Source organism: Helianthus annuus, chromosome 1, assembly GCF_002127325.2.
Source record: "Helianthus annuus cultivar XRQ/B chromosome 1, HanXRQr2.0-SUNRISE, whole genome shotgun sequence".
NCBI lineage: Eukaryota > Viridiplantae > Streptophyta > Magnoliopsida > Asterales > Asteraceae > Helianthus > Helianthus annuus.
The window spans coordinates 127,966,416-127,984,027 of NC_035433.2; the positions used below are offsets into that span (position 1 = coordinate 127,966,416).

At 33.6% G+C, this 17,612-nt stretch overlaps 2 protein-coding genes across 2 annotated transcripts; one reads left to right on the forward strand and one right to left on the reverse strand.

Annotated features, from left to right (window-relative positions):
- Positions 1-3,699: 3,699 nt before the first annotated feature.
- Positions 3,700-5,678, forward strand: LOC110877309 (pentatricopeptide repeat-containing protein At4g14050, mitochondrial). The gene has a single exon (XM_022125459.2). It carries the CDS (start codon positions 3,776-3,778, stop codon positions 5,603-5,605), a length of 1,830 nt encoding a protein of 609 aa, XP_021981151.1. The 5' UTR covers positions 3,700-3,775; the 3' UTR covers positions 5,606-5,678.
- A 983-nt stretch (positions 5,679-6,661) lies between these two features.
- LOC110877317 (heat stress transcription factor A-5) lies at positions 6,662-9,836 on the reverse strand. The gene is made up of 2 exons (XM_022125471.2): positions 9,442-9,836; positions 6,662-7,965 (listed from the first exon to the last, which is right to left on the reverse strand). Exons 1-2 carry the CDS (start codon positions 9,661-9,663, stop codon positions 6,865-6,867), a joined length of 1,323 nt encoding a protein of 440 aa, XP_021981163.1. The 5' UTR covers positions 9,664-9,836; the 3' UTR covers positions 6,662-6,864.
- Between the last annotated feature and the right edge of the window lie 7,776 nt (positions 9,837-17,612).

A 17,612-nucleotide genomic window follows, 5' to 3' on the forward strand; every position in this document is an offset into this window, starting at 1 on the left:
CTTTATGTCTTGACCTAAAATAACTAGGTATTTTATGCTAAAACGTAAAAAATTAAAGAAAACTAGCATCGGGCTTTTTGGTTTAAACGTAATTACTTCATACGAATTTGTATTTAGGGTGGGGTTTGGCTACAAAGTCCATTTTTCCTACAAAGTGTACAAAGTCATAAAACACCACAATTCCAGCCATAAAACACACTCCAAACCCACAATTACAAAGTGAAGATCTCTAAAACACAATATTCAAACCCTAACAATCCATTAAAACTTCAAACATACCATCGTAGAACTATGAATATAAAACACAACATGATAATCAACATAAAAAACATTGATGTTAGTCATTTGATAATCAAAGCCTTATCATCCAAAACACAACACAAAATGCACAAATATGGCGTTTTAGTAATTTTCACTTTGTTATTTGTGGGTTTTGAGTATGTTTTATGGTGAACATTATGGTGTTTTAGACTTTTTACACTTTGTAGGAAAAATTGACTTTGTAGCGAACTCTCACCCTTGTATTTATATTTTTTTTTTACAAGTTATGTAGTTTTAGATTATTAATATGCAAATAAATTAATTAATTATTAAGTTATAGGGTAAAATACATTACACCCGTGGTTCACATGTCTGACATAATTTTTTATTTTTTATCGAGTTTAGCTTGCCAACCTACTACAAAGAAGCATTTAACACCCATATACATAAAAGTTTGTAATTAACTAGTAAAAAGGCAAGTAAAAAGAAAAAGTAAAAACATATTATATTTTGATATAATAAATTTTTAACCCAAGAAAAATATATAATATGGTTAATTGGTCAACTTTAAAACTCGATGAACCCAAATCAATCAACCAACTACCTCATGGTAACCAAAAGTACCTGAATGAACCCGGTTTAATTACGACGGTGTTCTTGATTCACCCGATGAACCTGCACCCAATTTCTAACCTTATTCGAACACTCTTCTTCGTTTTCTCTACGATTCACGAGCCAAAAACTTGATCCCGAATCACAACCCACAATAATTATGGCGGTGTACCCGATGAATCCGGTTCACTTACCTCAAGGTGCCCCTCGCACTAGGAGTGTTTATTATTCGGTTTGAAACCAATTAAACCGAAACCGAACCTAATAATCAATTCAGTTTCCGATTTTGTTTGAAACCTAAATCGAATAAGCAATTCAGTTTTAAACATTACTGAATTCGGTTTGGTACGATTTTCGGTTTCACCCACATAATTAATTTTGAAACCCTAATTAATTAATTTTCCCACACATTTAAGTATGAGTTAATTACACAAATGGGTCTTGTGGTTTATACCTAATTTCGCCTTTGGGTACTAACTTTTTTTTAACAAGTTTAGGTTCTATGGTTTCAATTTTGTAACACCTTTGGGTACTAACATCAAAATTAGTTAATTAACGACTAAAATACCCTTGCATTTCTTTAAGTTTATCAATGTAACACATCTGGGTACTAACACCTAATTTTATTTAAGTTTAAATCAATTTTTCAAAATCTATTTATTTTTTTATTTTCATCTTTTTATTATATCTCTTAATTAACATAAACTCTATTCTTTTTTCATATTTTTATAAAATTTCTTATTTAACATAAAATCTACTTGTTACACCAGTATTTTTTTAAATAGATTTTTTAAATAAAATCTACTAGCTATATAGTTTTATGTAAATTAAATTTCTTACTCGTTTTAAATAATGTAAACCTTACTCATTTTCAATTTTGGATTGAAATGATTGATAATAATAAATATCTTTCATGTAAAAAAATTTAAGCCTTTTTTTAACTCATTTTTTTATTCATTGACATTTTACTATTTTAGAAAGATATTTAATTTACATAAAACTATATAGCTAGGTATTTTAGATAAAACTATATAGCTAGGTATTTTAGATAAAACTAAAAAAATTTAAGGAGAAAAATGCCCGGATAGTCCCTGTGGTTTCGTCTTTTTTCACCTATAGTCCCCAACTTTCTAAAATTACCTGAATAGTCCCCAAGTTTTCATTTTTTGTTCCCGGATAGTCCCTGGGTCTAACTTCAGTTTGTTTTCTCTGTTAAGAGGGTGTGAAATGACAAAAATACCCTTTCCTTAAAAGGCCAAACCATAGGGACTATCCGCGAATCTTCCACCACACTTCATCTTCAACCTCCACCCACCATCACCCTCCTCCACCCTCCACCATCACCCTCCACGCAAGAAACCAATTCAATTAAACAAACAGCTTTGTCGATACGCAATATTATGCTGAGCGAGTTGGAACTGAAATCAATTACGGCAGAATTGTAAATACCTGCTTGCTATAACATTTGAGACTTCAACTATTGCCTATCAACAACAAAATATTGAGTTCACTGTAAAGGAATACTTAATAGAATGTGAAAGGTTGACAAATTAAGAGGAAATGGGGAATACCCGAGAAGAAAGGAGACTAAAGTCAACGCCACAACAGCCATTGATGACTGAAAAGTCGGTGGAAATTGGGGGTGGGGTTGCCGCTGAAAGGGAGGCAACTTTCTAGAGAATAAGAGGTCCGATTGGCTGCCAGCTTGCCATCACCTGGCTACCATAACTTTGTGAATGGAATAAAGTATAAAATGGTGAAGATGGCGGCGGTGGTGGTTGTGACAGGGATGGTTGTGGCTGTGGTGGTTATGGTGAAGTGGGGGGGGGGAGGAGGGAGATGGTGGTGGTGGTGGTGTGGAGTGAGGAAGATGAAGATGAAGTGTGGTGGAGGTTGAAGATGAAGTGTGGTGGAAGATGCCCGGATAGTCCTTATGGTTTGGCCTTTTAAGGAAAGGGTATTTTTGTCATTTCACACCCTCTTAACAGAGAAAACAAACTGAAGTTAGACCCAGGGACTATCCGGGAACAAAAAATGAAAAATTGGGGACTATTCAGGTAATTTTAGAAAGTTGGGACTATAGGTGAAAAAAGGCGAAACCACAGGGACTATCCGGGCATTTTTCTCAAATTTAAGCCTTTTTTTAACTCGTTTTTTGTAGAAAAGATATTTAATTTACATAAAACTATATAGCTAGTAGATTTTACTGGTGCAACTAGTAGATTTTATGTAAATTAAATATCTTTCTAAAATAGTAAAATGTAAATGAACAAAAAAAACGAGTTAAAAATGGCTTATTTTTTTTACATGAAAGATATTTGTTATTATTATTATTATTATCAATCATATATATCCAAAATTGAAAACGAGTAAGGTTTACATTATTTAAAACTAGTAAGAAATTTAATTTACATAAAACTATATAGCTAGTATATTTTATTTAAAAAATCTATTTAAAAAAAATACTGGTGTAACAAGTAGATTTTATGTTAAATAAGAAGTTTTATAAAAAATATGAAAATAAAAAAATAAATAGACTTTATGTTAGTTAAGAGATATAATAAAAAGATGAAAATAAACAAATAAATAAAATTGATTTAAACTTAAATAAAATTAGGTGTTAGTACCCAAATGTGTTACATTGATAAACTTAAAAAAAATGCAAGGGTATTTTAGTCATTAATTAACTAATTTTGGTGTTAGTACCTAAAGGTGTTACAAAATTGAAACCATAGAACCTAAACATGTTAAAAAAATAAGTTAGTACCCAAAGACAAAACTAGGTATAAACCACATGACTCATTTGTGTAATTAACTCTTTATGTATCTATCTATTTTAAAGGGGTACTAGGCTACCGGCACTCAAAACATCAATGACTTTAGCTGCCTAAAACCGTCATGAATGCATCACCATCTCCTCCAATCCCTCCGCCTCTGCGCCACCGGCAGCAACCCAGTTCCCGGCAAGACTCTCCATGCCCACATTCTCAAGCTTGGTCTCGACCAATACGGAGCCCTTCCCAACACCCTCATCTCCATGTACTCCAAACATGGTCTCATAAAAGACGCCCACCAACTGTTCGACGAAATGCCTCAACGAGACCCTGTCTCATGGGCCTCTATTCTCACCGCTTTCAACCGAGCTAACCTCCCTAACCGGTCCATTTCCATCTTCCCCAACATGTTTGTTCATGACTGCTTGCAGCCTGATCACTTTGTTTTCGCTAGTTTACTGAATTCTTGTGCTGCGTTGAACGCGTTACACCTCGGTCGTCAAGTGCACGCCCAATTCGTGTTGTCCGCGTTCTCATCGGATGATATCACGAAATCGTCTTTGGTTGACATGTATGTAAAATGTGGAGCAGTGGACATTGCCCGAGCTGTTTTCGATACCATTCGTTTAAAGAATTCGGTTTCTTGGACTGCTATGATTTCCGGGTATGCCCGGAGTGGAAGAAAATCGGAAGCGGTTGAACTTCTTCGAGACATGAAAGTACAAAATCTGTTTTCATGGACTGCTTTGGTTTCAGGGTTGATTCAAAGTGGACATTTCGTTAGTGCGTTGCGTCTATTCGTTGAAATGAAACAAGAAGGGATCAAGATCGTTGATCCGTTTATTCTGTCGAGTGTTCTTGGAGCTTCGGCTAATCTTGCAGCGTTAGAGCTTGGTAAACAAGTTCACTGTTTGGTTACAAAACTTGGTTTTGAATCCAGTTTATACGTCTGCAACGCGCTTATCGATATGTACGCGAAATGCAGTGATATAATCGCTGCAAAAATCACGTTTCGTTATACGATTAAAAAAGACGTTGTCTCGTGGACGTCGATAATCGTCGGGCTGGCTCAACATGGAAAAGCTAAAGAAGCATTGGCGTTATACGATGATATGATATTGACCGGACTTAAACCGAACGAAGTAACATTTGTCGGGTTGATTTATGCTTGTAGCCATGTCGGTTTGGTCAACACGGGTCGTGATCTTTTCAAGTCTATGGTAGATGATTACGGTATAAACCCTAATCTTCAACATTATACATGTTTATTGGATCTTTATAGCCGATCAGGGTACCTCGATGAGGCGGAGAATCTCCTTAACACCATGCCGTTTGAGGTTGATGAGGCGGTTTGGGCTTCTTTGTTAAGTGCTTGTAAGCGATTCGGGAAAACCCAAATGGGAATTCGGGTTGCGGATCGGTTAATGGGGATAGGTGTTGAAGATCCATCGACGTATATACTTTTATCTAACGCGTATGCTGGTGCTTCCATGTGGGAAAATGTAGCAAAAGTTAGGAAACTAATGGTGGTCACTGATGTGAAGAAGGAACCGGGTTATAGTTGTGTTCATTTAGGAAAAGAATCCGAGGTTTTTTATGCTGGTGAGACGTGTCATCCGATGAAGAACGAGATGCGCGTTTTGCTTGAAGATTTAGATGAGGAAATGAGGAAAAGAGGGTATGTTCCTGATGTTAGTTATGTGTTGCATGATATGGGGAAACAGGAGAAGGAAAACCAGTTGTTTTGGCATAGTGAGAGGCTTGCAGTGGCGTATGGGCTGCTTAATGGTGTCCCGGGATCTGTTATTCGTGTTGTGAAGAATCTTCGGGTTTGTGGAGATTGTCATACGGTTTTGAAGTTTATATGTAGTATTGTTGGTCGGGAGATTGTCGTTCGTGATGCTAGTCGGTTTCATCATTTTAAAGATGGGAAGTGTTCATGCTCTGATTTTTGGTAATCAGTAGTCATCTGTGATGGTGTGGTGGGATAATGAACAAATTTTTCATTTGTATTATGTTACTTTTCTAGTTGAGTTAATTACTGTTTTCGTCCCTGTGGTTTGTCAAAAATCACTATTTCAGTCCATTAGTTTAAAAATTACGATTTCAGTCCCTGTGGTTTCACTTTCGTAACAATTTCAGTCCCTGTGGTTTCACTTTCGTAACCATTTCAATCCATTTATTCTGTTAAGTACAGGGACTGAAATGGTTACGAGGTAGACTGAAATGGTTACGAAAGTGAAAACCATAGGGACTGAAATCGCAATTTTTAAACTAATGGACTGAAATAGTGATTTTTAACAAACCACGGGGACAAAAATAGTAATTAACTCTTTCTAGTTAATGTCTTGAAGTGTGTGTGTGTGTAGCGAAATATATGTACACACACCCAATAAACTTTCATTATTGGATGGTACAGCTTCAGTTTTTTTTAATAGCAATCGCCCATTACTATATATACAAGAACAGAAGCGGTCTAACAAACCACCTGACTACTACATGCTAACTAACACAATAACGGACTCAACTAACTGTACTCATATCATATACATTCTAATAGAATCTCCTTTTCAGATTTGAAATATTGATTTGAAGTGATTGTCTTTTCAGATGTGAAATCAACGGTTTATGCTTGCATTTGAAGTATGTTGTTACATTCTTATCTCAATTGAAGTGATTTCTTATATATAACAACTATGACTGAAATCCACTCCATTTGTAACATCTAGTATAGATGTCTTACAACGACGAGAGATATTTAGAATTTCAATCAGTAACGGTTACGAACAATACATCTGAAAGATTATCAAGTATGAGCCATGTATTGTTAGTTTTGAATTCCGGGTCCAAGAGGTTTAATCCAACAAACTTCGACGCGTTTGAATAGCTAGTCTAAGACGATCTTGATCTGTTTCTAATCAAACTTTACAAAATTTGTTTAAAAACATGCAATTCCTTTTCCACAAGATCTTCCCGCGTAAACATGACTATGATAAATCAAGCTTCCTCCAAAATACATCAACCAAGTCTAACGGAATACACTAATGTGCGCAGAATGTCAAATATTCTTTTAGTTTACATCTTATTAAACATATAGATAAAAGTCAGATGAAAGTAAAGTATATATAGACTAACATATAGATAAAAGTCAGATGAAAGTAAAGTATATATAGACTAATATACTTAAGTCTATACAAAGGGAGAAGAACCTGGAGGCTCAAAGAGTCAAATTTCGCAAGTTCCTAGAATTCCCATGGCCCGATCGTCTATCCTCTTGTTCATATGCCATTGACCTTAAATTCGAGCCCGTATCCTCGACATCCGACGACCCCGGCCTTTCGGTTAAAAACTGCTCCCAAAACACATCATTAACCCGAGGCTGAACACTTGCAGGCGCTGCTGCATTTTTAGCCGGGTCATCACGTGCAGAAGATAAACTCACGTTTTGACCTGAAGGTTTTGCAACACCCTCAAATGATTCAGGGATTGTATCTGTATCTGGACTCCGGTTGATTTGAGATACACAAGATGCTAAAGTGAGATTCAATTGACAGGATAAATGGCCCTCGGGTTCTTCATTAGCATCTAAACACGGCCCGGTCTTGTGCATGAAAGAAGATTCCATGTTAAAACCAAACGATGTGCAGGTGTCTGAAAGCTCTTGAGGCCCGCCAGGTGTCAACTCATTATTCGTTCGGCAGTCTTCGGTTAATCTGATTTGTGGACTTCCACCGTCTTCGTTTGAGCTTTGAGTGCTGTTGGAGACGAAATTGACATCGGAAACGGCTGGTGATAACTCGAGCCGAAGCTTGTTTGAAAAATCATGATGAAAAACATTCCCGAAATCAGGCCTCGACGGGCTGTGATTGTCTACAAGACTATCTTCAGGGGAAACGCGAGACCCGGGCAATCTTCGTTTCTTGTTATCAGCTGAAAAATCCATGGACTCGAGCTTTTGAGCAAGGCGTTCGACAAATTCGGGATTTTGAGATGCTTTCTTTAAAAAGTTCAACAGTGTGTCTTGTTTTTGTTCCATATTGTTGACACGTTGAGTAAGATCTTCGAGTTGAAGTTTTGTACTGGGTTGTTGTTGTTTAAACCTTTGAATGTTCTTCTCGAGTGAATTCTTTTCACGTGTAAGTGTGTCGATTTGTTCCTCAAACGCTGCTCTTTCAGGGTCGGCTGTTGAAGATTGAGGATTGTTACTGTGACTGTGAATAGGTTTTCTTCGATGAATGTTCTTCAACAGGTGTTTTTTATCTTTGATAAATTCTTCATTGGCGAATTCCCATCTTTCAGGATCGATCTTTCTGAACCCCTGTAAAATTTGTAGTAATTACAATTAAATGTAGATCTTCTTGAATAAGTAAGCAATTGATTTACTGAACTTGAATTTCCTTTTGGTAATCAATATTTCATGACTTCGTTTACTACTCTTAGCACATACATGTAAGTACCAAGAACATGTTAGTATCTTTCTACATAAAATTGAAACCAGACCAGCCTATCATAACAACGTTATACGTATATAAGAAATTTTGCATGTCATAGTAATTTTACATTTATAGATAGACTCCATGCACATGTTCATGGGAAACCTGCACCAGATGAAACATATTGCCCACAAAGTATAGGTTGAAGGTTTTCAGGGTAGCGGGCTGAATTGATGAACCTGAACACGACCGATATATTTATTCGTGGCACTGACATCAACCCTAACCCATACACGCACTTAAAATCGTGGAAACCATTTACCTAAACATAACAAACCGTTGACGAATTGTAATCAAGTTACAAATGGAACATAAAAGGTTGTCGGGCTGTAATATTTATTCGTGTAGTGTCATGAATTGCCACCCCTACCCACAAGGAACATGCAACAATCTGAAGTAGACCGGGATCGGCTTTAAGGGAATCTGGGACACACCCCACTGCCAGATCTGGCAAATCTAATTTAAAAGAACTAAGCCACGAGAACTCACATTCAAAACAGACAGTTTGTTATTCTAAAAGATCCTAACAGGATGGCTGGACCTACTGCCATCATGAAGAGAACCAAATAAACGATTTCAACTTTGAACAAGATCATTAATCCGGTTACCTATCATCGACAATGCGAGACACAAATGAATCAATATTCTTCTCTTTATCCTGCACTATTTACCCTAATTAAGCCTATATACCAAACTATCACCAAACTCTAAGATCTACTTATCAATTCACAGGCTAATCCACCATCATTTAACTCATTTCCACCACACGCACACCAGACCACTGGTTAAGATAAATTAGGTCAAATTTAACCTAACACTAGATCAATCAAAATTTCGATCACATATTCTACAAAACAAAGGATCTACTCACAAACACATCAACTCAAAATCAAATTAGGTCAAACTTGATCCAAACAATTCATTCAAAACTTATATTAGGTCAAATTTGAACTAACACCAGATCAATCAAATATTCTACAAAACAAAGGACCTACTCACGAACACATTATATCAACTTCAAATTAGGTCAAACTCGATCCAAACAATTCATTCAAAACATATCAAATGCAATTGAAACAGGCAAATGGCAACATCAATAACTTACATAAGTATTCATTTACACCACACGCACACCGATTAGGATGAATTAGGTCAAATTTGAGCTAACACTATCAAATATTCGATCTACTCACAAATCCATCAAATCAGAATCAAATTAGGTCAAACTCGATCCAAACAACTCATTCAAAACATATAAAACGTAACTAAAACAAGCAAAAATAGCAACATCAATCACTTACATAAGTATTAAGCTGTCTAATGAAGCTAGAGAAGTTGTTATGCTTGAAATACGTCGGTAATAATAATCGAGCAAACTCCGGTGGATTCCATACGACGAAACTGTTTCCTTTCGTGCTCCACGACACGATTTCGTCGGTGACGGAGTCGTCAACCATCTCATACGTCTTGATTAGGAACGGCGCCGGTCCACCGCCGCCGGAAGTCGCCGGAGTAACGTCCATTTCTCAGAGATGTACGGTTGCACCGGTAGAAGATTCTGGAAACCCTAAATTGAATGAAGTCTGTTAACAAAGAAGATGATGATAGTTGACTCTTTACCGGATGCAGATAGTCGTGTTTCAACAGCGGAACGACGCCGTAACATGCGGAAATCGCCACTCTACTTTTTGGTTGTGTGCAAGTAGACCCATGTGTTTGTTTTTGATTTACAATATGGTCCTTGTTTTGCAAACAAACCAAACGTTTAGCGAGCTGAGAACCGTTCGATGCGAAGTTCGTTTGTGTTCATTCGTTTAATAAGTTATTGAACACGAACAAGAATTCCGTTCGTTTAGTTATATGAACGGATATGAACATAGGTTGTTTTCGTTTATTACGTTCGTGAACGTTTAGTAACGTATTCGTTTATATTCGATAGTTCTTTACGGTTTTTAATTTTTATATTTTATGTAAATAATTCAAAATTCCTATTAATCCCGTACTTAACAAATATTGGTGTATGTATATTCCATATATTTTAATAAGCGTTCACGAGTTACAACCTTAAGCCTTCAAAAATTTCTCATCACAATCTACATTGTCAACGTCGTCTTCTCGAAGACCATTGGCTTTGTCTTCTTGATCATCACTGGCTTCATCTTCTCTATCATTAGGGTTCACAACCTTCTCCAGCTTCGTGTCATGAACGCTCGCGACTTAAAATTAACGAAAGAACACAAAAAAAATCTTATTTGGTAAGTGTTTATGAGCTGTTCATGAACAAATTTATTTCTTTAACGAACAAAAACCTTATTTATGTTTGACCGGTTCGTTTACAGCCTTGTACATGTTTAGTGACTAACATACGAACTACATCACAAAACACACACTTTTAAGGCTCTGTTACAATACCTTAGGGTGTTTAGTGTAACTTTAAAGCTTTTTGCTTTTTTATAATTTATAAGTTTTTTAAACGAACACGCATACCACAATATATTTTGTTTATGTTTATTAAAAATTTTAAATGCAGACCCCGTGACTTTATCTTTTTTTTTTTTTTTGAAGGGTGACTTTGTCACCGGGTTCATGTCGATGACAATCCCCCGTTAGCCCCGCTCTTCCGGACGCGATGTTCGATCGGGCCCCGGCCGTTGCGCAAGCTGATCTTCGCCCGGAAATCATACTGCCCCCACACGAGAGACTCGCTGGGGTAACAACTGGGTAAAACCGGGTTGCCCTCAAGACCGCACCATGCCTCGGTAGGTACGATCCATCATTGGGACGTCCTCCCCCCGAAATGCCGCAGCCGGGTTTCGAACCTGTGACCTCCCAAAGGAAGACACAAGCCCAACCACATGGGACCCCGTGACTTTATCACATCAAACTTTTTGTTTCTTCTATATTTTCTAAGCACTTCTTTCACTCCTAATATTACTTTTTATTTCTATATTCATATATATATATATATATATATATATATATATATATATATATAGGGTAAGATTATTGTAAAAAAGACTAAAAGTGTGAGAAAGAGAATAAAGAATCTTAGTCATTAGATCTAAATTAATTGAAAAGAGTAAACAAGTAATTTTATCATTAATTCAATTAATTAAAAACTTCCCATAACCGTCACCTTAATTATAGGAAATATATAACATCATTCAGCAAGTGTATAACACCATTCAGCAAGTATATAACACCATTCAGCATTCAGCAAGTATATAACACCATTCAGTAAGTATATATAACACCATTCAGCAAGTATATAACACCATTCAGTAAGTATATAACATCATTCACCAAGTATATAACATCATTCAGCATTCAGCAAGTATATAACACCATTCATTAACTAAACATTTGATCGAAACATATTTTTTTCTCTATATAAGTATAGCAATATGGAACTCATATTAAAGATAAAAAAAACGCTCGTTATTATGGTGTAATTTTTTTTTAAAAAAGTTACGTATAAAAAGTTATTGACGTTTAAAAAAGACGGGGGGAAGTTACATGTGCATTACCTAATTTCTAGTGGGTTTAAAAGACTATATTGCCCCTAGATATTTCAAATCAGTCCAAATTAATGAAAATATTTTACAATTTGGTCCTTATTGATCTCAACCATTAGATCAAAAGATCTAATGGCTGAGATTCTTTCTTACCCTTCTCATACTTTAGGCCTTTTTTACATGATCCTCTACCTATATATATATATATATATATAGTGTGGGGTTCATTGGGGAACACCAAAAAAGTGGGGAACCGGGGAACCCCTCTCAAAACCGTTGGATCATAATAATAGGAGGCTGAGATCTATCCTCAACTTCAAGTGTAAATCTCAACTGAAAAAACACGGAGGGGTAGATTTGGAATTAAAAAAAATGATTCTAACTCCAATCAGGATGATACACATAGAAACCCTAACCCATCCCTGTACGAACAATCAACAACCTCTCCGCCTCCTTCATCTCGTTCGACCTCCTCCTCCGCCCCCTCGCCGCCAACGATCCAGATCCACCATTTCAAATAGATCAATCGTCCATCTTTGAATTCAACAGACAACACTGTCAATTTCTTCCTCATCGTGTCATCGGACTCCACTGTCACCTTCACATCGACATCAACATCAACATCAACATCAACATCGTCAACCGACAACGCTCGCCGAAGAATCGAGTACAACTTCTACTTCTGAATTGAACGAACACTACATAGCGGCAAAGCCGTAATAGTAGATCTTGATGAGGTTGATGAATTAGACGACACTAATTCGGTTAATCTTTCATTTTACAGGTTTGTGCGAGTACTTTACAGGTTTATGGATGAGGTTAAAATTTTACAGGTTTTGTATTGTTATTATATATTTCCATGACTCATAAATTAATAATAAGTTTTTTTTAACATGTTAAAGTATTTTGTAAACAAATGGAAAATGCATAATATGTTGTTTCAGGCTGCTAACTACTTGACAATGTTCTCAATTTATTTATGTTAATCTTTCATTTTGAAGTTCGATGTTTCATTCTCCATAGTATGAAACTGTAGTGTTATTTCACATTTCCATGAATTATAAATTAAAAATAAGTTTTATGAACATGTAAAAGTATTTTAGTGGATTTAAGGTAAATGAAGTTCCGATTACTTTTTTGAACATGTATTACAGTGATTGGATTGTGATTCACGGAATTTGTGAGGTTATTTTGTTTCCGAAACCGGATGACGAGGTTAGTGATGGAGAATAGTGATGGAGATCCGTTTGATGATACTCCGGAGAATACTTCCGGTAGAGAATTGATTGCTTCTGGTCCGGATCGTTCTGAGTTTTGACTCAGTAGGTAAGGCACATGACTCAGTAGATGCATATAATAACTGCTTTGTACTAAAAAGGATGCATGTAGAGTTATTGATACATGTACGACTCGGATTCGGTTAGGTGATCTTATTCTTGTTCTGTAAAATTCTCCGTTATTTTTTCTTCAATTTGATTAGGAGTTTTGTGACAATTAGTGATCTAAGCTTTTGAAAATGGATTTGGTATGATCAACTTACAGTTGAGTACATAATCTGCTTACATATTTTGGTAAATATAAGTGTTTAAGGATAAAGGCATATACTTGAGTTTGAATATGTCTGCGGTGGAGAAGAGGGATAGTGACAATGGCAACACTACTCGCGTCCTCCTTAGTATTCCTGGACTCAAGAGACAGGATGATGATGCCAAGGGCACGACACGCCTCGAAGACAACACTTTGCTCTTGCAAGTCAGAAAGTATGAACATACCTACTTTGGTGGCAAAGCACCTGGACGAGTCTATGATGTCGTCGTCTTGCCCCCGACTCTTCTTTTACTATCATCAACACGATTTGGAGTTAAATGTTTCATTTCCATATGGAGTTTGGTTTCACAAGGGTATCCAAAATGTTAAAATAAGTAAATTTGACATTTTAAATGAGCTTTCTCATTGAACAACTAATGTTGATTCGACTTTATTTGACCAAACATGTTAAAATAAGTTTTGTAGGATAAACTTTAACATGTTAAATGAAATTTTGCATTGATCAACGGCATTCGATTCAACTTTATTTAACCAAATTTATATTAAATTTTGGATTATAGTTCAAAATATGAAAATAAAGTTGTGTAGATTCCAAGGGGCCTCAAAATATTAAATTAAATAAATTTAACATGTTAAATGAGCTTTTACATTGAAAAACTAAACTCTACTTGAATTTATTTGATCAAACATGTTAAAATAAGTTTTGTACGATAAACTTTAACATGTTAAATGAAATTTTGTACTAATCAACTAGGTTCAATTCAACTATTTTACTAAATTATATATTGAATTTCGGATTATAGTTCAAAGTATTAAAATAAAGTTTTATGTAGAGTCTAAGGGGCCTCAAAATATTAAATTAAATAAATTTAACATGTTAAATGAGCTTTTACATTGAACAACTAAACTCAACTTCACTTTATTTGACCAAACATCTTAAAATAAGTTTTGTACAATAAACTTTAACATGTTAAATAAATTTTTGCATTGATCAACTAGGTATGATTCAACATTATTTGACCAAATTATATATTAAATTTCTGAATACAGATCAGAATATTAAAATAAAGTTTTGTGTGGGGTCAAGAGGGCCTTAAAATATTAAATTAAATAAATTTGCCATGTTAAATAAAGTTTGTATTGATCAACTAGGTTCGATTCAACTTTATTTAATCAAATTATATATTGAATTTCATATTAGAGTTCAAAATATTAAAATAAATTTTTGTGAATAGTTTATGCGGGCTTAAAATTTTAAAATAAATAAATTTAACATGTTACATTAGCGTTTGCATTGATCAAGTAAACTCGATTAGACTTTATTTGGCCAAACATGTTAAAATAAGTATTTTGAACTCAACACATAAAACTTTATTTAAGTATTTTGAACTCTAGGCTGAAATTCAATATAAAATTTGGTTAAATAAAGTTGAATCGCACCTAGTTGATAAATGCAAACTCTCATTTAACATGTTAAAGTTTATCGTACAAAAATTATTTTAACATGTTTGGTCAAATAAATTCCAATCGAGTTTAGTTGATCAATGTAAACGCTCATTTAACATGTTAAATTTATTTATTTTAATATTTTAAGCGCGCAAGAACTCCACACAAAACTTTATTTTAGTATTTTAAACCCTAATCCAAATTTTAATTTATAATTTGGTCAAATAAAATTAATTCGAACCTTGTAGATCAAAACAAACTCCCATTTAACGTGTTAAAGTTTATTGTACAAAACTTATTTTAACATGTTTGGTCAAATAAAGTCGAATCAAGTTTAGTTGATCAATGCAAACGTTTCTTTAACATGTTAAATTAATTTATTTTAGAGTAAACTGTCATTTTGGTCCCTGTGGTTTGGTCACTTTTGCCACTTTATTTTAAAACTCAAACCTTTTGCATCTAGGTCCCTGTGGTTTCAGTTTTATTGCCATTTTGGTACAAAAATAAATCAGGTCATATTTGTCATATAAAATCCTGCTATTTTGTCTTTTTTTTTCAGGGGCAAAATGGTCATTTCTTTTTTATAAATAAATACCAAATATTATAAGACAAATATGAACTGATTTGCCCCTAAGGAAAAGGACAAAATTGCAGGATTTTATTAGACAAATATGACCTGATTTCATTTCTGGACCAAAATGGCAATAAAACTGAAACCACAAGGACCCAGATGCAAAAGGTTTGTGTTTTGGACTAAAATGGCAAAAGTGACCAAACCTCAGGGACCAAAATGGCAGTATACTCTTTATTTTAATATTTTTAGTCTGCATAAACTCCATACAAAACTTTATTTTAGTATTTTAAACTCTTATCTAGAATTTAAAATATAATTTGGTCAAATAAATTTAAATCGAACCTAGTAGAACAAGTCAACTCATCATCATGTTAAAGTTTATTATACAAAACTTATTTTAATATATTTGGTCAAATAAAGTCAAATCAAGTTTAGTTGATCAATGGAAATGTTTTTTTAACATGTTAAATTAATTTATTTTAGTATTTTGAGCCCACATAGATTACACACAAAACTTTATTTAAGTATTTTGAACTCTAAGCTGAAATTCAATATATAATTTGGTTAAATAAAGTTGAATCGCGCCTAGTTGATCAACGCAAACTCTCATTTAACATGTTAAAGTTTATCGTACAAAAATTATTTTAACATGTTTGGTCAAATAAATTCCAGTCGAGTTTAGTTGATCAATGTAAACGCTCATTTAACATGTTAAATTTATTTATTTTAATATTTTAAGCCCGCATAAACTCCACACAAAACTTTATTTTAGTATTTTATACTCTAATCCAAAATTTAATATATAATTTGGTCAAATAAAGTTAAATCGAACCTAGTAGATCAAGGCAAACTCTCATTTAACATGATAAAGTTTATTATACAAAACTTATTTTAACATGTTTGGTCAAATAAAGTCGAATCAAGTTTAGTTGATAGATGCAAACTTTTCTTTAACATGTTAAATTAATTTATTTTAATATTTTGAGCCCGCATAAACTACACACAAAACTTTATTTTAATATTTTGGACTCTACTCCGAAATTCAATATATAATTTGGTTAAATAAAGTTGAATCACACCTAGTTGATCAATTTAAACTCTCATTTAACATGTTAAGGTTTATCGTACAAAACTTATCTTAAAATGTTTGGTCAAATAAATTCGAATCGAGTTTAGTTGATCAATGTAAACGCTCGTTTAACATGTTAGATTTATTTATTTTAATATTTTTAGCCATCATAAACTCTACACAAAACTTTATTTTAGTATTTTAAACTCTAATCCAAATTTTAATTTATAATTTGGTCAAATAAAGTTAAATTGAACCTTGTATATCAAGGCAAACTCTCATTTAACGTGTTAAAGTTTATTGTACAAAACTTATTTTAACATGTTTCGTCAAATAAAGTCTAATCAAGTTTAGTTGATCAATGCAAACCTTTTTTAACATGTTAAATTAATTTATTTTAATATTTTGAGCCCACATAAACTCCATACAAAACTTTATTTTAGTATTTTTAAACTCTTATCCAGAATTTAATATATAATTGGCAAATAAATTTAAATCGAACCTAGTAGAACAAGTCAACCTTTCATCATGTTAAAATTTATTGTACAAAACTTATTTTAATATGTTTGTTCATATAAATTCAAATCAAGTTTAGCTATCAATGCAAACGTTTTTTTTAACATGTTAAATTAATTTATTTTATTATTTTGAGCCCGCATAAACTACACACAAAACTTTATTTAAGTATTTTGAACTTTAGGCCGAAATTCAATATATAATTTGGTTAAATAAAGTTGAATCGCACCTAGTTGATCAACGTAAACTCTCATTTAACATTTTAAAGTTTATCGAACAAAACTTATCTTAACATGTTTGGTAAAATAAATTCGAATCGAGTTTAGTTGATCAATATAAACGCTCGTTTAACATGTTAGATTTATTTATTTTAGTATTTTTAGCCAACATAAACTCTACACAAAACTTTATTTTAGTATTTTAAACTCTAATCCAAAATTTAATTTATAATTTGGTCAAATAAAGTTAAATCGAACCTTGTAGATCAACGAAAACTTTCATTTAACGTGTTAAATTTTAATCTACAAAACTTATTTTAACATGTTTGGTCAAATAAAGTTGAATCAAGTTTAGTTGATCAAAGCAAACTTTTCTTTAACATGTTAAATTAATTTATTTTAAAATTTTGAGCCCGCATAAACTACACACAGAACTTTATTTTAATATTTTAGACTCTAGGCCGAAATTCAATATATAATTTGGTTAAATAAAGTTGAATCGCACCTAATTGATCAATGCAAACTCTTATTTAACATTTTAAAGTGTATCGTACAAAACTTATCTTAACATGTTTGGTAAAATAAA